This window comes from Chiloscyllium punctatum, chromosome 47 (assembly GCF_047496795.1).
Source record: "Chiloscyllium punctatum isolate Juve2018m chromosome 47, sChiPun1.3, whole genome shotgun sequence".
Lineage (NCBI taxonomy): Eukaryota > Metazoa > Chordata > Chondrichthyes > Orectolobiformes > Hemiscylliidae > Chiloscyllium > Chiloscyllium punctatum.
This window is the reverse complement of record NC_092785.1, coordinates 45011191-45032078: the sequence shown is the minus strand read 5'-3', so window position 1 is coordinate 45032078 and position 20888 is coordinate 45011191. Positions and strand designations below refer to the sequence as shown.

At 58.5% G+C, this 20888-nt stretch overlaps 1 protein-coding gene across 2 annotated transcripts in view; it reads right to left on the bottom strand.

Moving 5' to 3' along the window:
* Positions 1–2913: 2913 nt before the first annotated feature.
* Positions 2914–20888, bottom strand: part of LOC140468622 (butyrophilin-like protein 10) — a 44017-nt gene continuing 26042 nt past the window's right edge. For both annotated transcript variants that reach the window (XM_072564725.1, XM_072564726.1), the window contains exons 4-5: positions 13609–13962; positions 2914–3149 (exon numbers count right to left, since the gene is read on the bottom strand). In XM_072564725.1, the coding sequence (XP_072420826.1) occupies positions 3031–3149; positions 13609–13962 (473 nt within the window). In that variant the 3' untranslated portion in view covers positions 2914–3030. The remainder of the gene's footprint in view (positions 3150–13608; positions 13963–20888) is intronic.

The following is a 20888-nucleotide window of genomic DNA, read 5'->3' as shown; positions in this document are numbered from 1 at the left end:
GTGAATGTTTGTGTGTGGGGTGTGTGTATGACTGTGAATGTTTGTGTGTGGGGTCTGTGTGTATGACTGTGAATGTTTGTGTGTGGGGTGTGTGTATGACTGAATGTTTGTGTGTGGGGTCTGTGTGTATGACTGTGAATGTTTGTGTGTGGGGTGTGTGTATGACTGTGAATGTTTGTGTGTGGGGTGTGTGTATGACTGAATGTGTGGGGTGTGTGTGTGTATGACTGTGAATGTTTGTGTGTGGGGGGGTGTGTATGACTGTGAATGTTTGTGGGTGTTGGGTGTGTGTGTATGACTGTGAATGTTTGTGGGTGTGGGGTGTGTGTGTATGACTGTGAATGTAGGTGTGGGGTGTGTGTTTGACTGTGAATGTTTGTGGGTGTGGGGTGTGTGTTTGTTTGACTGTGAATGTTTGTGGGTGTGGGGTGTGTGTTTGTATGACTGTGAATGTTTGTGGGTGTGGGGTGTGTGTGTATGACTGTGAATGTTTGTAGGTGTGGGGTGTGTGTTTGTTTGACTGTGAATGTTTGTGGGTGTGGGGTGTGTGTTTGTATGACTGTGAATGTTTGTGGGTGGGGTGTGTGTGTGGTTGTGAATGTTTGTGTGTGGGGTGTGTGTGTGTGTGACTGAATGTTTGTGGGTGTGGGGTGTGTGTGTGAATGACTGAATGTGTGTGAGTGAATGTGTTTGTGTGTGTGAGAGAGGTGTGTGTGAGTGAATGTGTTTGTGTGTGTGAGAGAGGTGTGTGTGAGTGAATGTGTTTGTGTGTGTGAGAGAGGTGTGTGTGAGTGAATGTGTTTGTGTGTGTGAGAGAGGTGTGTGTGAGTGAATGTGTTTGTGTGTGTGAGAGAGGTGTGTGTGAGTGAATGTGTTTGTGTGTGTGAGAGAGGTGTGTGTGAGTGAATGTGTTTGTGAGAGAGAGGTGTGAGTGAATGTGTTTGTGTGTGAGAGAGGTGTGTGTGTGAGTGAATGTGTTTGTGTGTGTGAATGACTGGGTGTGTGTGTGTGTGAGTGAATGTGTTTGTGTGTGTGAGAGAGGTGTGTGTGAGTGAATGTGTTTGTGTGTGTGAGAGAGGTGTGTGTGAGTGAATGTGTTTGTGAGAGAGAGGTGTGAGTGAATGTGTTTGTGTGTGAGAGAGGTGTGTGTGTGAGTGAATGTGTTTGTGTGTGTGAATGACTGGGTGTGTGTGTGTGTGAGTGAATGTGTTTGTGTGTGTGAGAGAGGTGTGTGAGTGAATGTGTTTGTGTGTGTGAGAGAGGTGTGAGTGAATGTGTTTGTGTGTGTGTGAGAGGTGTGTGTGTGAGAGGTGTTTGTGTGTGAGAGGTGTTTGTGTGAGAGAGGTGTTTGTGTGAGAGAGGTGTTTGTGTGAGAGAGGTGTTTGTGTGAGAGAGGTGTTTGTGTGAGAGAGGTGTTTGTGTGAGAGAATGTGTTTGTGTGAGTGAATGACTGGGTGTGTGTGTGAGTGAATGTGTTTGTGTGTGTGAATGTGTTTGTGTGAGTGAATGACTGGGTGTGTGTGTGAGTGAATGGCTGGATGTGTGTGTGAGTGAATGTGTTTGTGTGTGTGAATGTGTTTGTGTGAGTGAATGACTGGGTGTGTGTGTGAGTGAATGACTGGGTGTGTGTGTGAGTGAATGACTGGGTGTGTGTGTGAGTGAATGGCTGGGTGTGTGTGTGAGTGAATGGCTGGGTGTGTGTGTGAATGACTGGGGGTGTGTGTGTGAGAGAGGTGTGTGTGTGTGTGAATGTGTGAGTGAATGTGTGTGTATGAGTGAATGTGTTTGTGTGTGTGAATGACTGGGTGTGTGTGTGAGTGAATGTGTGTGTGAGTGAATGTGTTTGTGTGTGTGAGAGAGGTGTGTGTGAGAGGTGTGTGTGTGTGAGAGAGGTGTGTGTGTGAGAGAGAGGTGTGTGTGTGAGAGAGGTGTGTGTGTGTGAGAGAGGTGTGTGTGTGTGAGAGGTGTGTGTGTGAGTGAATGGGTGTGTGTGAGTGAATGGGTGTGTGTGTGAGTGAATGGGTGTGTGAGAGGTGTGTGTGTGTGTGAGAGGTGTGTGTGTGTGTGAGAGGTGTGTGTGTGTGAGTGAATGGGTGTGTGTGTGTGAGAGAGGTGTGTGTGTGTGAGAGAGGTGTGTGTGTGTGTGTGAGAGAGGTGTGTGTGTGTGTGTGAGAGAGGTGTGTGTGTGTGTGAGAGAGGTGTGTGTGTGAGAGAGGTGTGTGTGTGTGTGAGTGAATGGGTGTGTGTGTGAGTGAATGGTGTGTGTGTGTGTGTGAGAGAGAGGTGTGTGTGTGTGAATGACTGGGTGTGTGTGTGAGTGAATGTGTTTGTGTGAGTGAATGACTGGGTGTGTGAGAGTGAATGTGTTTGTGTGAGTGAATAACTGGGTGTGTGTGTGAGTGAATGTGTGTGTGAGTGAAGGTGTTTGTGTGTGTGAATGACTGGGTGTGTGTGTGAGTGAATGGGTGTGTGTGTGAGTGAATGGGTGTGAATGTGTGTGTGTGTGAGAGAGGTGTGTGAATGTGTGCGTGTGTGAATGTGTGTGTATGTGAGAGAGGTGTGTGTGTGTGAGTGAATGTGTTTGTGTGTGTGAGAGAGGTGTGTGTGAGTGAATGTGTTTGTGTGTGTGAGAGAGGTGTGTGTGTGTGAGTGAATGTGTTTGTGTGTGTGAGAGAGGTGTGTGTGTGTGAGTGAATGTGTTTGTGTGTGTGAGAGAGGTGTGTGTGTGAGTGAATGTGTTTGTGTGTGTGAATGACTGGGTGTGTGTGTGTGAGTGAATGTGTTTGTGTGAGAGAGGTGTGTGAGTGAATGTGTTTGTGTGTGTGAGAGAGGTGTGTGTGTGAGTGAATGTGTTTGTGTGTGTGAATGACTGTGAATGTATGTGTGTGTGTTTTATATATATATACACAGGATATTGCCTCTGTACAGACCCTGCGGTGGGACTGATCCTCAGTGCTGGTGCGGACCTGTGGGGGAGTGTAGTCGGTTCTTGGCGTTGACGTCGCTCTCCTGGTGAATCCTGCCCAAGGTTCAGGCAGGACGCCGCTGTAGCCGGTAATACTGAATACACACAAACATCACCAACAACAACAAGAGACTGACAGCACTCCCAATGACACCGGGCCTGCTCCGGGATTCCTCCTGGTGCACTGTGAAGGTGTGACAAGACAGACAGAGAGAGAGATTGATGAGGAAGAGGGCTGACATTCACATCGGGGTGCTGCAGACACACCCTGGGGTCAGCACTCACAGAGTTTTGGGTTGATGGAGCCTGGGGTCTCCCTCCCAGGGATCGTAACTCTGTCTTTGTACCCACATGGACCACTCTGTCCCCCGGTCACACTGTCCCCCTCCCCCGGTCAGTCTGTCTCCCGGTCACTCCATCCACTGGTCACTCTGTCCCCCGGTCACTCTGTCACCCTCCCCCAGTCACTCCATCCATTGGTCACTCTGTCCCCCTCCCCCGGTCACTGTCCTGCAGTCACTCTGTCCCCCGGTCAGTCCGTCCCCCGGTCAGTCTGTCTCCCGGTCACTCCATCCACTGGTCACTCTGTCCCCCTTCCCGGTCACTCTGTCCCCCGGTCACTCTGTCACCCTCCCCCAGTCACTCCATCCATTGGTCACTCTGTCCCCCGGTCACTCTGTCCCCCAGTCACTCTGTCCCCCAGTCACTCTGTTCCCCTCCCCCGGTCAGTCTGTCTCCCGGTCACTCCATCCACTGGTCACTCTGTCCCCCGGTCACTCTGTCACCCTCCCCCAGTCACTCCATCCATTGGTCACTCTGTCCCCCTCCCCCGGTCACTGTCCTGCAGTCACTCTGTCCCCCGGTCAGTCCGTCCCCCGGTCACTCTGTCCCCCGGTCACACTGTCCCCCTCCCCCGGTCAGTCTGTCTCCCGGTCACTCCATCCACTGGTCACTCTGTCCCCCTTCCCGGTCACTCTGTCCCCCGGTCACTCTGTCACCCTCCCCCAGTCACTCCATCCATTGGTCACTCTGTCCCCCTCCCCCAGTCACTCTGTCCCCCAGTCACTCTGTCCCCCAGTCACTCTGTCCCCCAGTCACTCTGTCCCCCAGTCACTGTCCCCCTCCCCCAGTCAGTCTGTCCCCCAGTCACTCCGTCCCCCTCCCCCGGTCACTCCGTCCACTGGTCACTCTGTCCCCCTCCCCCGGTCACTCTGTCCCCCTCCCCCGGTCACTCTGTCCCCTGGTCACTCTGTCCCCCTCCCCCGGTCACTCTGTCCCCTGGTCACTCCGTCCCCCGGTCAGTCCGTCCCCCGGTCACTCTGTCCCCCTGGTCACACTGTCCCCCTCCCCCAGTCAGTCTGTCTCCCGGTCACTCCGTCCACTGGTCACTCTGTCCCCCGGTCACACTGTCCCCCTCCCCCGGTCAGTCTGTCTCCCGGTCACTCCGTCCACTGGTCACTCTGTCCCCCTCCCCGGTCACTCTGTCCCCCGGTCACACTGTCCCCCTCCCCCAGTCAGTCTGTCTCCCGGTCACTCCGTCCACTGGTCACTCTGTCCCCCTCCCCGGTCACTCTGTCCCCCGGTCACTCTGTCACCCTCCCCCAGTCACTCCGTCCCCTGGTCACTCTGTCCCCCTCCCCCGGTCACTCCGTCCCCTGGTCACTGTCCCCCTCCCCCAGTCAGTCTGTCCCCCAGTCACTCCGTCCCCCTCCCCCGGTCACTCCGTCCACTGGTCACTCTGTCCCCCTCCCCCGGTCACTCTGTCCCCCTCCCCCGGTCACTCTGTCCCCTGGTCACTCTGTCCCCCTCCCCCGGTCACTCTGTCCCCTGGTCACTCCGTCCCCCGGTCAGTCCGTCCCCCGGTCACTCTGTCCCCCTGGTCACACTGTCCCCCTCCCCCAGTCAGTCTGTCTCCCGGTCACTCCGTCCACTGGTCACTCTGTCCCCCGGTCACACTGTCCCCCTCCCCCGGTCAGTCTGTCTCCCGGTCACTCCGTCCACTGGTCACTCTGTCCCCCTCCCCGGTCACTCTGTCCCCCGGTCACACTGTCCCCCTCCCCCAGTCAGTCTGTCTCCCGGTCACTCCGTCCACTGGTCACTCTGTCCCCCTCCCCGGTCACTCTGTCCCCCGGTCACTCTGTCACCCTCCCCCAGTCACTCCGTCCCCTGGTCACTCTGTCCCCCTCCCCCGGTCACTCCGTCCCCTGGTCACTGTCCCCCTCCCCCAGTCAGTCTGTCCCCCAGTCACTCCGTCCCCCTCCCCCGGTCACTCCGTCCACGGGTCACTCTGTTCCCCTCCCCGGTCAGTCTGTCCCCCGGTCAGTCTGTCCCCCGGTCAGTCTGTCCCCCGGTCAGTCTGTCCCCCGGTCACTCCGTTCCCTGGTCACTCCATCCCCTGGTCACTCTGTCCCCCTCCCCGGTCACTCCGTCCACTGGTCACTCCATCCACTGGTCACTCCGTCCCCCTCCCCGGTCAGTCTGTCCCCCAGTCACTCTGTCCCCCTCCCCCGGTCACTCCGTCCCCCGGTCACTCTGTCCCCCTCCCCCGGTCACTCTGTCCCCTGGTCACTCCATCCCCCTCCCCCGGTCACTCCATCCCCCGGTCACTCTGTCCCCCTCCCCCGGTCAGTCTGTCTCCCAGTCACTCCGTCCACTGGTCACTCTGTCCCCCTCCCCGGTCACTCTGTCCCCCGGTCACACTGTCCCCCTCCCCCAGTCAGTCTGTCTCCCGGTCACTCCGTCCACTGGTCACTCTGTCCCCCTCCCCGGTCACTCTGTCCCCCGGTCACACTGTCCCCCTCCCCCAGTCAGTCTGTCTCCCGGTCACTCCGTCCACTGGTCACTCTGTCCCCCTCTCCGGTCACTCTGTCCCCCGGTCACACTGTCCCCCTCCCCCAGTCAGTCTGTCTCCCGGTCACTCCGTCCACTGGTCACTCTGTCCCCCTCCCCGGTCACTCTGTCCCCCGGTCACTCTGTCACCCTCCCCCAGTCACTCTGTCCCCTGGTCACTCTGTCCCCCTCCCCCGGTCACTCCGTCCACGGGTCACTCCGTCCCCCTCCCCGGTCAGTCGGTCCCCCGGTCAGTCTGTCCCCCGGTCAGTCTGTCCCCCGGTCAGTCTGTCCCCTGGTCACTCCGTCCCCCTCCCCTGGTCACTCCGTCCCCTGGTCACTCTGTCCCCCTCCCCGGTCACTCCGTCCACTGGTCACACCATCCACTGGTCACTCCGTCCCCCTCCCCGGTCAGTCTGTCCCCCAGTCACTCTGTCCCCCTCCCCCGGTCACTCCATCCCCCGGTCACTCTGTCCCCCTCCCCCGGTCAGTCTGTCCCCTGGTCACTCCGTCCCCCTCCCCCGGTCACTCCATCCCCCGGTCACTCTGTCCCCCTCCCCCGGTCAGTCTGTCCCCTGGTCACTCCGTCCCCCTCCCCGGTCAGTCTGTCCCCCGGTCACTCCGTCCCCTGGTCACTCCGTCCCCTGGTCACTCCGTCCCCCTCCCCCGGTCACTCCGTCCACTGGTCACTCCGTCCCCCTCCCCGGTCAGTCTGTCCCCCGGTCACTCTGTCCCCCTCCCCCGGTCAGTCTGTCCCCTGGTCACTCTGTCCCCCTCCCCCGGTCACTCCATCCCCCGGTCACTCTGTCCCCCTCCCCCGGTCAGTCTGTCCCCCTGGTCACTCCGTCCCCCTCCCCCGGTCACTCCATCCCCCGGTCACTCTGTCCCCCTCCCCCGGTCACTCCATCCCCTGGTCACTCCGTCCCCCTCCCCCGGTCAGTCTGTCCCCCGGTCACTCTGTCCCCCTCCCCCGGTCAGTCTGTCCCCCGGTCACTCCGTCCCCCTCCCCCGGTCAGTCTGTCTCCCGGTCACTCCTTCCCCCTCCCCTGGTCACTCTGTCCCCCGATCACACTGTCCCCCTCCCCCGGTCAGTCTGTCCCCCGGTCACTCCGTCCCCTGGTCACTCCGTCCCCCTCCCCCGGTCAGTCTGTCCTCCAGTCACTCCGTCCCCTGGTCACTCCGTGTCTGTCCCCCAGTCACTCCGTCCCCTGTCACTCTGTCACCCCTTCCCCGGTCAGTCTGTCCCCCAGTCACTCCGTCCCCTGGTCACACTGTCCCTCTCCCCCGGTCAGTCTGTCCCCCAGTCACTCCGTCCCCTGTCACTCTGTCACCCCTTCCCCGGTCAGTCTGTCCCCTGGTCACACTGTCCCCCTTCCCCCGGTCAGTCTATCCTCCAGTCATTCCATCCCCCTCCCCAGGTCACTCTGTCCCATCCTCCGGTCACCCTGTCCCCTCAAGTCACTATGTCCTCTCAGTCACTATGTCCCCCAGGTGACTCCGTCCTCTGGTCACTCTGTCCCACCCTCTGGTCACTCTGTCTCCCCGGTCACTCTGACCCCCAGTCACTCTGACCCCCAGTCACTCTGACCCCCAGTCACTCCATCCCCCGGACAGTCTGTCCCTCCCCCCGGTCACTCCGTCCCACCCTTGGTCACTCTGTCCCTCCCCTCTCGTCACTCTGTCTTCCCCCCCCCCCCCCCCAGTCACTCTGTCCCCTGGTCACTCTGTCGTCCCCCCCCCCCACCCCCCACCCCACCCCGGTAACTATGTCTCCCCTGGTCACTCTGTTCCCCGGTCACTCTGTCCCACCCTCGGTCACTCTGTCCCCCCGGTCACTCTGTCTCCCTTGGTCACTCTATTCCCCTCACCCCCAGTCACTCTGTCCCCCTCTCCCGGTCACACTGTCCCCCAGTCACTCTGTCCTCCTGGTCACTCTGTCCCCTCAAGTCACTATATCCTCTCAGTCACTCTGTACCCCCAGGACACTCCATCCTCCGGTTACTCTGTCCCCCTCCCCCCCGGTCACTCTGTCCCACCCTGTGGTCACTCTGTCCCCCTCCGCCTGGTCACTCCTTCTGCCCTTTCACTCTGTGCCCCCCCCGGTCACTCTGTCCCTCCCCTCTCGTCACTCTGTCCCCCCCCCCCCCCCAGTCATTCTGTCCCACCCCCCGGTCACTCTGTCCCTCCCCCCGTCACTCCATCCCCCCCTCCCCCCACACCCCAGTCACTCTGTCCCTCCCCCGGTCACTCTGTCCCACCCTCGGTCACTCTGCTCCCCAGTCACTCTGTCCCCTCTGGTCACTCCGTCCTCCGGTCCCTCTGTTCCCTTCACCCCCAGTCACTCTGTCCCCCTCTCCCGGTCACTCTGTCGCCCTCCCCCGGTCACTCTGACCCCTCTGGTCACTCTGTCCTCTCGGTCACTGTCCCCCAGGTCACTCCATCCTCCATTCACTCTGTCCACCCCTCCCCCGGTTACTCTGTCCCCTCTGGTCAGTCTGTCCTCTCCCCGGTCACTCTGTTCCCCCCCCCAGGTCATCCTGTCCCCTGGTCACTCTGTTTCCCCACCCCACCACGGTCACTCTGTCCCCTCCCCCAGTTACTCTGTTCCCCACCCCCCACCCCCGGTCACTCTGTCCACCCCCGGTCACTCTGTCTGCCTGGTCACTCTGTCCCCGGTCACTCTGTCCCTCCCCCCTGTTCACTCTGTCCCACCCTCGGTCATCTGTCTCTCCCCTCTCGTCACTCTGATCCCCCCCCGCCCCAGTCACTCTGTCCCCTGGTCACTCTGTCCCACCCCCCGGTCACTCTGTACCTCCCCCGGTCACTCCTTCCCCCCCACTCACTGGTCAATCTATCACCCCCCCCTCCCCCCACCGAGTCACTCTGTTCCCCCCCCCATCACTCCATCCCCCAGTCACTCTGTCCCTCCTCCTCCCCCTGGTCACTCTGTCCCTCCCCCCGGTCACTCTGTCCCTCCCTCCGATTAGTCCCTCCCCCCAGTCACTCTATCCCTTCCCAATGGTCACTCTGTCCCCTGGTCACTCTATCTCACCCTCCGGTCACTCTGTCCCCCCCACGGACACTCTGTCTCCTCCCCCCCTCCCCCGGTCACTCCATCCCCCAGTCACTCTGTCCCTCCCCAACCCCGGTCACTCTGTCCCTCCCCAACCCCGGTCACTCTGTCTCCTCCCCCCGGTCACTCCCTCCCCCCCAGTCACTCTATCCCTCCCCACTGGTCACTGTGTCCCACCCCCCCGGTCACTCTGTCCCCCCCCCCCCCCCCGGTCACTCTGTCCCTTCCCCCCCCCCCCCCCCCAGTGAATCTATCCCTCCCCCTTAGTCACTCTGTCCCACCCTCCAGTCACTCTGTCTTCCGGTTACTCTGTCTCCCCCTTGGTCACTCTGTCCCTCCCCCCTGGTTACTCTATTCCCCCCACTCTCTGGTCACTCTCTCCCCCCGGTCACTCTGTCTGCCCGGTCACTCTGTTCCTCCCCCCTGTTCACTCTGTCCCACCCTTGGTCACTCTGTCCCTCCCCTCTCGTCACTCTGTCCTGCCCCCAGTCACTCCTTCCCCCCCCCCCCCACCCCCTGGTCACTCTGTCACCCCCCACCCCCCTCCCCGGGTCACTCTGTACACCCCCCCCCTACGGTCACTCTGTCCCACCCTGCAGTCACTCTCCCCTGGTCACTCCATTCCCTCCGGTCACACTGTCCCCCCTCCTGCGGTCACTGTCTCCCGCCCCCCCCCCCCCGCACCCGATCACTCTTGTCCCCCTCTGGTCACTCTGCCCTGTGGTCACTCTGTCCTCCCCCCGCCCCCACCCAGTCACTCTGTCCCACCCTGCGGTCACTCTCCCCTGGTCACTCCATTCCCCCCGGTCACACTGTCCCCTCTCCTGCGGTCACTGTCTCCTGCCCCCCCCCCCCCCCCCGGTCACTCTGTCCCCCTCCGGTCACTCTGTCCTCCCCCCGCCCCCACCCAGTCACTCTGTCCCACCCTCCGGTCCCTCTCCCCACTCACTCCGTCCCCCGGTCACACTGTCCCTCCTCCCGGTTACTTTGTCCCTCCCCCCCGGTCACTCTGCCCTGCGGTCACTCTGTCCCTCCCCCGGTCACTCTGTCCCTCCCCCAGTCACTCTGTCCCCCCCCCCCCCCCGGTCACTCTGTCCCCCAGTCACTCTGTCCCACGCTGCGGTCACTGTCCCCTCTAATCACTCTGTCCCCACCCTGTGGTCACTCTGTCTACCCTGGTCACTGTCCCCCCTTCCCCGGTCACTCAGCCCTAAGGTCACTCTGTCCCGCCCTGCGGTCACTCTGTCCCACCCTGCGGTCACTCTCCCCTGTGATCATTCTGTCCCCACCCTGTGGTCACTCTGTCTCTCCCCGGTCACTCAGCCCTGTGGTCACTCTGCCCCCCCAGTCATTCTGCCCTGTGGTCACTCCGTCCCCCCCGGTCACTCAATCCTCTCCGGTCACTCTGTCCCCACGGTCACTCTGTCCCTCCCCCCGGTCACTCTGTCCCCCCTCCCCCGGTCACTCAGCCCTGTGGTCACTCTGTCCCCCCAGTCATTCTGCCCTGTGGTCACTCCGTCCCTCCGGTCACTCTGTCCCCACGGTCACTCTGCCTTGTGGTCACTCTGTCCCCCCCAGTCATTCTGCCCTGTGGTCACTCCGTCCCCCCAGTCTCTCTGTCCTGTGGTCATTCTGTCCCCCCCGGTCACTCTATCCTCTCCGGTCACTCTGTCCCCACGGTCACTCTGTCCCTCCCCCCGGTCACTCTGTCCCCCCTCCCCCAGTTACTCAGCCCTGCGGTCACTCTGTCCCCCCGGTCACTCTGCCCTGCAATAACTCTGTCCCGCCCTGTGGTCACTCTCTCCTGTGATCACTCTGTCCCCACTCTGTGGTCACTCTGTCCCCCCTCCCCGGTCATTCAGCCCTGTGGTCACTCTGTCCCGCCCTGTGGTCACTCTGTTCCTCCGCCTGGTCACTCTGTCCTCTCTGGTCACTCTATTCCTCCCCCCGGTCACTCTGTCCTCTCTGGTCACTCTGTCCCTCCCCCCGGTCACTCTGTCCCCACCCTGCGGTCACTCTTTCTCCCTGTCACTCTGTGTCCCCCCTCCCCACCGTGTGGTCACTCTGTCCCTCCCCCCACTCACTCCGTCCCACCCTCTGGTCACTCTGTTCCCCCTGTGGTCACTCCGCCCCCCCCCCCCCGGTCACTCTGTCCCATCTTATGGTCACTCTCCCCGTGGTCACTCTGTGCCCTCCCGGTCACTCTGTCCTGACCTGTGGTCACTCTGTCCCCCCTCCCCGGTCATTCAGCCCTGTGGTCACTCTGTCCCGCCCTGTGGTCACTCTGTCCCTCCCCCCGGTCACTCGGTCCCCCACCCTGCGGTCACTCTTTCGCCCCCCCCCCCCCCCACCCGTGCGGTCACTCTGTTCCCCCCCCCCCCACCGTGTGGTCACTCTGTTCCCCCCCCCCCCACCGTGTGGTCACTCTGTCCCTCCCCCCAGTCACTCCGTCCCACCCTCTGGTCACTCCCCCCCCCCGATCACTCTGTCCCACCTTGTGGTCACTCTCCCCTGTGGTCACTCCGTGCCCACCCGGTCACTCTGTCCTGACCTGTGGTCACTCTGTCGTACCCTGTGGTCACTCTGTCCCACCTTGTGGTCACTCCGTGCCCTCCCGGTCACTCTGTCCTGACCTGTGGTCACTCTGTCGTACCCTGTGGTCACTCTGTCCCACCTTGTGGTCACTCCGTGCCCTCCCGGTCACTCTGTCTCAACCTGATAGGGAGGGGGTGTAGGGGGGTGGGGGGGGCGGGGGGCGGGGGCCGGTGGCGGTGGCCGGAGTTGCCATTGACCACAGAGTGACCCAGAGTGGTCCACAGCCCTTCGCCCCGGACAGCTCTCTCACACCCCCCCCCCCACACCCCCAGGCTGCCCTACACAACACACTGGAGCTGATCCAGTCACACACATTCATTACCAAACCTGTTACTCATTTGTTAGTGTCAGGAGTTCAAACACACAAAGAGTTCCTTATCTGCCTTCCAAACCCCGGGGTGGCCTCACACCCACCCCATAACGTCACCAACACCTCCCTCCAATCCCAGCGCACTGACTGTCAGGGGCTGGAGGGGGTTACAGAGATAGGGAGGGGGTGTGGGGTCTGGAGGGGGTTACAGAGATAGGGAGGGGGTGTAGGGGCTGGAGGGGGTTACAGAGATAGGGAGGGGGTGTAGGGGCTGGAGGGGGTAACAGAGAGAGGGAGGGGGTGTAGGGGGTGGAGGGGGTTACAGAGATAGGGAGGGGGGTGTAGGGGGTGGAGGGGGTTACAGAGATAGGGAGGGGGTGTAGGGGCTGGAGGGGGTTACAGAGATAGGGAGGGGGTAAAGGGGCTGGAGGGGGTTACAGAGATAGGGAGGGGGTGTAGGGGGTGGAGGGGGTTACAGAGATAGGGAGGGGGTGTAGGGGCTGGAGGGGGTTACAGAGATAGGGAGGGGGTAAAGGGGCTGGAGGGGGTTACAGAGATAGGGAGGGGTGTAGGGGCTGGAGGGGGTTACAGAGATAGGAGGGGGTGTAGGGGGTGGAGGGGGTTACAGAGATAGGGAGGGGTGTAGGGGCTGGAGGGGGTTACAGAGATAGGGAGGGGGTGTAGGGGCTGGAGGGGGTTACAGAGATAAGGAGGGGGTGTAGGGGCCGGAGGGGGTTACAGAGATAGGGAGGGGTGTAGGGCTAGAGGGGGTTACAGAGATAGGGAGGGGGTGGAGGGGGTTACAGAGATAGGGAGGGGGTGTAGGGGCTGGAGGGGGTTACAGAGATAGGGAGGGGGTGTAGGGGCTGGAGGGGTTACAGAGATAGGGAGGGGGTGTAGGGGGTTACAGAGATAGGGAGGGGGTGTGGGGGCTGGAGGGGGTTACAGAGATAGGGAGGGGGTGTAGGGGCTGGAGGGGGTTACAGAGATAGGGAGGGGGTGTAGGGGGTTACAGAGATAGGGAGGGGGTGTGGGGGCTGGAGGGGGTTACAGAGATAGGGAGGGGGTGGAGGGGGTTACAGAGATAGGGAGGGGGTGTAGGCGCTGGAGGGGGTTACAGAGATAGGGAGGGGGTGTAGGGGGTTACAGAGATAGGGAGGGGGTGTGGGGGCTGGAGGGGGTTACAGAGATAGGGAGGGGGTGTAGGGGCTGGAGGGTGGTTACAGAGATAGGGAGGGGGTGTAGGGGCTGGAGGGGGTTACAGAGATAGGGAGGGGGTGTAGGGGCTGGAGGGGGTTACAGAGATAGGGAGGGGGTGTAGGGGGTTACAGAGATAGGGAGGGGGTGTAGGGGCTGGAGGGGGGTTACAGAGATAGGGAGGGGGTGTAGGGGCTGGAGGGGGTTACAGAGATAGGGAGGGGGTGTAGGGGCTGGAGGGGGGTTACAGAGATAGGGAGGGGGTGTAGGGGCTGGAGGGGGTTACAGAGATAGGGAGGGGTGTAGGGGCTGGAGGGGGTTACAGAGATAGGGAGGGGGTGTAGGGGGCTGGAGGGGGTTACAGAGATAGGGAGGGGGTGTAGGGGCTGGAGGGGGTTACAGAGATAGGGAGGGGGTGTAGGGGGTGGAGGGGGTTACAGAGATAGGGAGGGGGTGTAGGGGCTGGAGGGGGTTACAGAGACAGGGAGGGGGTATCGGGGGTGTAGGGGCTGGAGGGGGTTACAGAGACAGGGAGGGGGTATCGGGGGGTGTAGGGGCTGGAGGGGGTTACAGAGAGGGGGAGGGAGTGTAGGGAGTTACAGAGATAGGGAGGGGGTGTAGGGGTAGTGAGGGTCCTACCTGCACTGGGGCTGCAGTGTCTGGTGCACCCCCGGGTGTGGTCTGTGCTCGGGTGCCCCCCTCCTGCCTGGCAGACCGCGTCGCTCTGCGCCGTCTGGTTGAGGAGGGGGTTAGTGACCACACAGCGCACTCTGCCCTCCGTCCCAGCCGGGAGCTGCAGGGGGGTGGCCTGGAGCAGGTAGGTGCCCCCCCCAGCAGCAGGTATCCGGGTTCCTGTCGCCCCTGCTGGGATTCGGCTCCCATTGGCCCACCGCCAGTGCAGCTCCGAGGAGGGGTACCCACCCCATGCCACACATCTCAGGGTCACCCAGCTCCGAGTCGAGAGGCACCTCACCTCCGGGTTACTGTAGGGGGCTGCGGGGGTGGGGGGGGAGAAACACAGCCATCAGTCAGACCCTTCGGCCCATTGTAACCCCCTCACCCCCCCCCCCAGCTGGGTCAGCACCATCGATGGCTTGTCCCCCACCCTGTTCACCATCTCCACTTCCAGACCCCCCCCCCCCCCACCAGATTCCCAGGAAGAGAGTGTGCAGCCTGTATGCTATCGGAACAGCTGCAGGCCATTCGGGCCATCCGACACTGATAGCCCTCTGCTCGGCTTCCCTCCCTTTTCCCAGGATTCCCCTTCCTGATTAAAAATCCCTCCCGGTTTCGCCAGCCCTGTGCAGGAAAGAATCCCCCCAGATCCCCTCCCCTCGGAATCCCTCCCCGTCTCTGTCTCCGATGGGAGACCCCTTACTCTGAAATGATTCCCCTCTGGGTCCGAGACGTTTCCACCCCCCCCTTCACACACATACCAGGGGGAAACAACCTCTCCACATCTGTTCCTGCTCTCTGAAGACAGTCTTCCTGATAAACCTTCTTCCTACTCCCAGCTTTTCTCCGCTTCCTGTGGCTCAATCTGCCTTAGAAAGCTCTGTCAAACCCCAATCCCTGACAGACACAGGGCGGGAGACAGAGACAGAGACACAGAGAGAGAGGAAGGGGGGGAGAGAGACAGAGAGAGAGGAAGGGGGGGGGAGAGACAGAGAGAGAGAGACAGAGAGAGAGGAAGGGGGGGGAGAGAGAGAGAGAGAGGGAGGGGGAGAGACAGAGGGGGAGGGGGGGAGACAGAGAGGGAGGGGGAGAGAGAGGGAGGGGGACAGACAGAGAGGGAGGGGGAGTGAGAGGGAGGGAGGGGGAGAGAGGCAGAGAGAGGGGGAGAGAGGCAGAGAGAGGGAGGGAGGGGGAGAGAGGCAGAGAGAGGGAGGGAGGGGGAGACAGGGAGGGAGAGAGGCAGAGAGAGGGAGGGAGAGAGACAGAGAGGGAGGGAGGGGGAGAGAGAGACAGACAGACAGACAGAGGGAGGGAGAGCCAGAGAGAGGGAGGGAGAGAGGGAGGGAGAGAGAGAGGGAGAGAAAGAGAGAGAGACAGAGAGAGAGGGAGAGAAAGAGAGAGAGACAGAGGGAGAGGGAGGGAAAGAGAGAGAGATGGAGGGAGAGGGAGGGAGGGAGAGACTGAGAGAGAGTGAGAGAGAGACAGAGAGACGGAGGGAGAGGGAGGGAGGAGGAGAGAGGGACGGGCGGGGGGGAAGAGAGACAGAGAGAGAGAGAGACAGGGAGAGAGAGAGGGCAACAGAGACGGAGAGGGAGGGAGACAGACAGACAGGGAGAGAGAGAGCGAGAGAGGCGGGGGGGGAAGAGGGAGAGGAACAGACTGACAAATACAGGTACACGTGGGTAAAGAGAGCCAGGCAGATGGAGACAAACAGCAGCATAATGAATCCCAGGATAATGTTCTGGACAGCATCCAAGGGAGCAAGAGAATCGACGTTTCGGACATAAGCCCTTCACCAGGCCCGAAATGCCCAAGACGTTGACTCTCCTGCTCCCTCGGATGCTGCCTGACCTGCTGTGCTTTTCCAGCACCACACTGGTCGACTCTGGTCTCCAGTATCTGCAGACCTCCCTGTCTCCAGCCTTCTGGGCGCGTGGGTTTGGCAGGTGGTGATATGTGAATGCAATTCAAACAGTCGAAAAACTGCTCTACTTGTCAATTGATCCCCCTGACCAATCGAGAGCCTGTCTGTCTCTGTCTTAAACCCACCCAGTACCTTACCCTCCCCAGCCCTCTGGGTCCCACAGATTCCCCACCCCCCCTCCACCTGAAGAAATTCCTCCCCATCTCGGTCCTATAGGGTGGCCCCTTCGCTCTGAGGGTGTGCCTAGTCTCCCCTCCTGGTGGAAACCTCTTCCCCCACGTCCCCTCTATCCAGGCCCCTCAGTATTCTGGAAGTTCCAATCAGATCCCCCACGTCCTTCCAGACTCCATCGAGCACAGACCCAGAGCCCTCAACCCCTCCTCATATGACAAGCCCTTCATCCCCGGGATTGTTCTTATAAACCTCCCCCCGGCCCACTCATCCAAGGCCAGCACATCCCTCCCTTAGATACAGGGCCCCAAACTGCTTACTGTATTCCAAATGCTGTCTGACCCAGAGCATTATCCAACCTCAGTGTCAGATCCCTGCTCCTGTATTCTAGACCCCTCACAAGGAATGGGAACGTCGGATTTGCCTTCCCTACTGCCAACTGAACCTGCAGCTTAACCTGAAGAGATTCCTGAACTGGGAGTCCCAAGGCCCTTTGTGCTTCAGATTTCCGAAACCGTTCCCCATTGGGAAAATAATTCACGATTCCGGTCTTCCGACCAAAGTGCAGAACCTCGCGCTTTTTCCAGGGATGTGTAGGTTAGGGTGGATTGGCCATGCTAAATTACCCCATAGTGTTCAGGGATGTGTAGGTTAGGGTGGATTGGCCATGCTAAATTACCCCATAGTGTTCAGGGATGTGTAGGTTAGGGTGGATTGGCTATGCTAAATTACCCCATAGTGTTCAGGGATGTGTAGGTTAGGGTGGATTGGACATGCTAAATTACCCCATAGTGTTCAGGGATGTGTAGGTTAGGGTGGATTGGCCATGCTAAATTACCCATAGTGTTCAAGGATGTGTAGGTTAGGGTGGATTGGCCATGCTAAATTACCCATAGTGTTCAAGGATGTGCAGGTTAGGGTGGATTGGCCATGCTAAATTACCCCATAGTGTTCAGGGAAGTGTGGGTTAGGGTGGATCTCGCCAAGCCCCTCCTACTCTCTGAGTAAAGGAACTACCTCTGACATCTGTCCTATATTTTTCTCCCCTCAGTTTAAAGCTATGTCCCCTTGTACTCACCGTCCCCATACTTGGAAAAAGGCTCTCCCTGTCCACCCTGTCTAACCCTCTGATTATCTTATGTCTCTATTAAGTCACCTGTCAACCTTCTCTCTGATGAAAACAGCCTCAGTTCCCTCAGCCTTTCCTCGTAAGACCTTCCCTCCAGACCAGGCACCATCCCGGTAAATCTCCACTGCACCCTTTCCAAAGCTTCCGCATCCTTCTGGTGACCAGAACTGTACACAATACTCCAAGTGCGGCTGCACCAGAGTTTTGTACAGGTGCAGCATGACCTCAGGGCTCCGAAACTCGATCCTTCTGCCAATAAACACCAACACACCGTGTGTCTTCTTAACAACCCTGTCAACCTGGGTGGCAACTTTCAGGGATCTATGTACATGGACACCGAGATCTCTCTGCTCATCTACACTGCCAAGAATCTTACCATGAGCCCAGTACTCTGCATTCCTGTTACTCCTTCCAAATTCAATTTTTAAAAAAATTTGGAACGAAGAATCTAACGACAACAATGGATCCATTTTCGGGGGAAAACCACATCTGGTTCACTAATGTCCTTTTTAGGGAGGCAAACTGCCATCCTTACCTGGGCCTACACGCAACTTCAGGCCCACAGTGACATGGCTGACTCCTAAACTGCCCTCTGGGTAATTAGGGGGCGGGCAATAAGTCAGGGCCGAGCCAGCAATTCCTTGGTTATGGGGCCAAGGGCAGATGGAAGGGGATTTGTTGAATTTGGTGTCACGTCCAGCACAATATTGTGGGCTGAGCGGCCTGTTCCTGGGCTGTACAGTTCTCCGTTCAGAGTACTGTTCCAGAAACCCAGTTTGGACATGCTCCAGGAATTCATTGCCCACAGCGTTTGGTGAGCTTAGCCTTTTTGTAAGTTGGACGCACCCACATTACACCCATCCCTGGTTTCCGGATTCAGACTCATGCCGACATACTGCTACTAATCCCCTTCCGTCTGCCCTTCACCCATAACCCTCCATCCCTTGAGTATTCATCTGCCTATCGAAAAGCCCGTTATTCTCCTCTACCGTACCTCTCCCCACCACCATCCCCCTGGCAGCGTGTTCCAGAGTCCCACCACTCTCTGTGGAATAACACTTGCCCCCTCACATCACCTTTGAACTTTCCCCTCTCACCCTAACTGCATGCCCCCCCCCCCTAGTATTGGACATTTCCACCTGGGCTGCGGGGGCAAGTTTCTGACTGCTGACCCTATCCTATCCCTCTCATAACTTTATAGACTTCTATCAAGTCTCCCCTCAGCCTCCAGAGTTTTTCCAGCCTGTCCTGGTAGCTCATCCACCTCTAATCCAGGCAGCATCCCGGGAAACCACTCCTGCACCCTCTCCAAAGTCCAGGTTGGTCCGAGATGCTGTACATCTCTACGGCTCTCTGACGACAGCTCAATGATCCATAACCGATCTACGGTCTCCGAAATACGGGGTAGACCATTTAGGACCGAGATGAGGAGAAACTTCTTCACCCAGAGAGTGGTGGCTGTGTGGAATACTCTGCCCCAGAGGGCAGTGGAGACCCAGTCTCTGGATTCATTTAAGAAAGAGTTGGATAGAGCTCTCAAGGATTTGGGAATCAAGGGTTATGGAGATAAGGCAGGAACAGGATACTGATTAAGGATGATCAGCCATGATCATATTGAATGGTGGTACAGGCTCAAAGGGCTGAATGGCCTACTCCTGCACCTATTGTCTATTGTCCTGTCTCTCGGTGTCATGCCCTGATCTCGCCCCCTGGTTAAGCGCATAGTCCCTACTATCTCTTCCAATCCCTTCCACACTTGGATCGCCCCTGGATACTCACTTCCCCAAACCTTGGTCCTGCTCTACCACATCTCCAGCTCACCCCGACTTCTGCGTTTAAAGCAACAGGCTATTTACAGAAATGACTCACATTCAGAGGGACCCCCCTTTAGTTAGTTGTAGGACGTATCGGTCGTCTCTTTTGAGTTCTATTTTGGCGTGTTGTCCTTTTGTTTCCTCTTGCTAGTTTTGGTTCCCTCGAACGTGAGGCTTCCCGTTCCCCTCTCAGCCTGGATTACACCCTCCCCCAGTCAGCACTGCTGACAAAGTCAGACCCAGGTCTTGCTGAGATTCAGGAGGAGAACGCGAGGACAGCAGATGCTGGCGATCAGAGCTGCAAATGTGTTGCTGGAAAAGCGCAGCAGGTCAGGCAGCATCCAAGGAACAGGAGAGCCCGAAACGTCGATTCTCCTGCTCCTTGGATGCTGCCTGACCTGCTGCGCTTTTCCAGCAACGCATTTGCAGCTCTTGCTGAGACACAGCCCAGTCTCTCACGTTGTATCAGGGAACTAGCACCCATGCCTCAGACAACTGATGCCCACGTCGCCAATTGATTGGTTTCTGTGTTTCGACGCTCACTGGGACCGGGATGGGGAGGAACCGCTTTGGACGGCCTACTTTTCAATCTCATAGAACCCTGACAGTGGCTGTTCAGCCCATCTGAGTCTGTGCCGACCTTCCCAAGAGCATCCCACCCAGACCCACGCACTTGCCCCAATCCCTGTAACCGCATATTTTCCATAGTTAACCATCCTAACCTCCACATCCCTGAACACTATGGGTAATTTAGCATGGCCAATCCACCCTAACCTACACATCCCTGAACACTATGGGGTATATTTAGCATGGCCAATCCACCCTAACCTCCACATCCCTGAACACTATGGGTAATTTAGCATGGCCAATCCACCCTAACCTGCACATCCCTGAACACTATGGGGTAATTTAGCATGGCCAATCCACCCTAACCTACACATCCCTGAACACTATGGGGTAATTTAGCATGGCCAATCCACCCTAACCTGCACATCCCTGAACACTATGGGGTAATTTAGCATGGCCAATCCACCCTAACCTGCACATCCCTGAACACTATGGGGTAATTTAGCATGGCCAATCCACCCTAACCTACACATCCCTGAACACTATGGGGTAATTTACCATGGCCAATCCACCCTAACCTCCACATCCCTGAACACTGTGGGTAATTTAGCATGGCCAATCCACCCTAACCTGCACATCCCTGAACACTATGGGTAATTTAGCATGGCCAATCCACCCTAACCTACACATCCCTGAACACTATGGGGTAATTTAGCATGGCCAATCCACCCTAACCTCCACATCCCTGAACACTATGGGTAATTTAGCATGGCCAATCCACCCTAACCTCCACATCCCTGAACACTATGGGGTAATTTAGCATGACCAATCCACCCTAACCTACACATCCCTGAGCACTATGGGGTAATTTAGCATGGCCAATCCACCCTAATCGACACATCCCTGAACACTATGGGGTAATTTAGCACGGCCAATCTACCCGAACCTACACATCTCTGAACACGATGGGGTAATTTAGCATGTCCAATCCACCCTAACCTACACATCCCTGAACACTATGGGGTAATTTAGCATGTCCAATCCACCCTAACCTACACATCCCTGAACACTATGGGGTAATTTAGCATGTCCAATCCACCCTAACCTACACATCCCTGAGCACTATGGGGTAATTTAGCATGTCCAATCCACCCTAACCTACACATCCCTGAACACTATGGGGTAATTTAGCATGTCCAATCCACCCTAACCTACACATCCCTGAACACTATGGGGTAATTTAGCATGTCCAATCCACCCTAACCTACACATCCCTGAGCACTATGGGATAATTTAGCATGGCCAATCCACCCTAACCTACACATCCCTGAACACTATGGGGTAATTTAGCATGTCCAATCCACCCTAACCTACACATCCCTGAACACTATGGGGTAATTTAGCATGGCCAATCCACCCTAACCTACACATCCCTGAACACTATGGGGTAATTTAGCATGGCCAATCCACCCTAACCTACACATACCTGAGCACTATGGGGTAATTTAGCATGGCCAATCCACCCTAACCTACACATACCTGAGCACTATGGGTAATTTAGCATAGCCAATCCACCCTAACCTGCACATCTTTGGACTGTGGGAGAAAACCGGAGCACCCGGAGGAAACCCACGCAGAC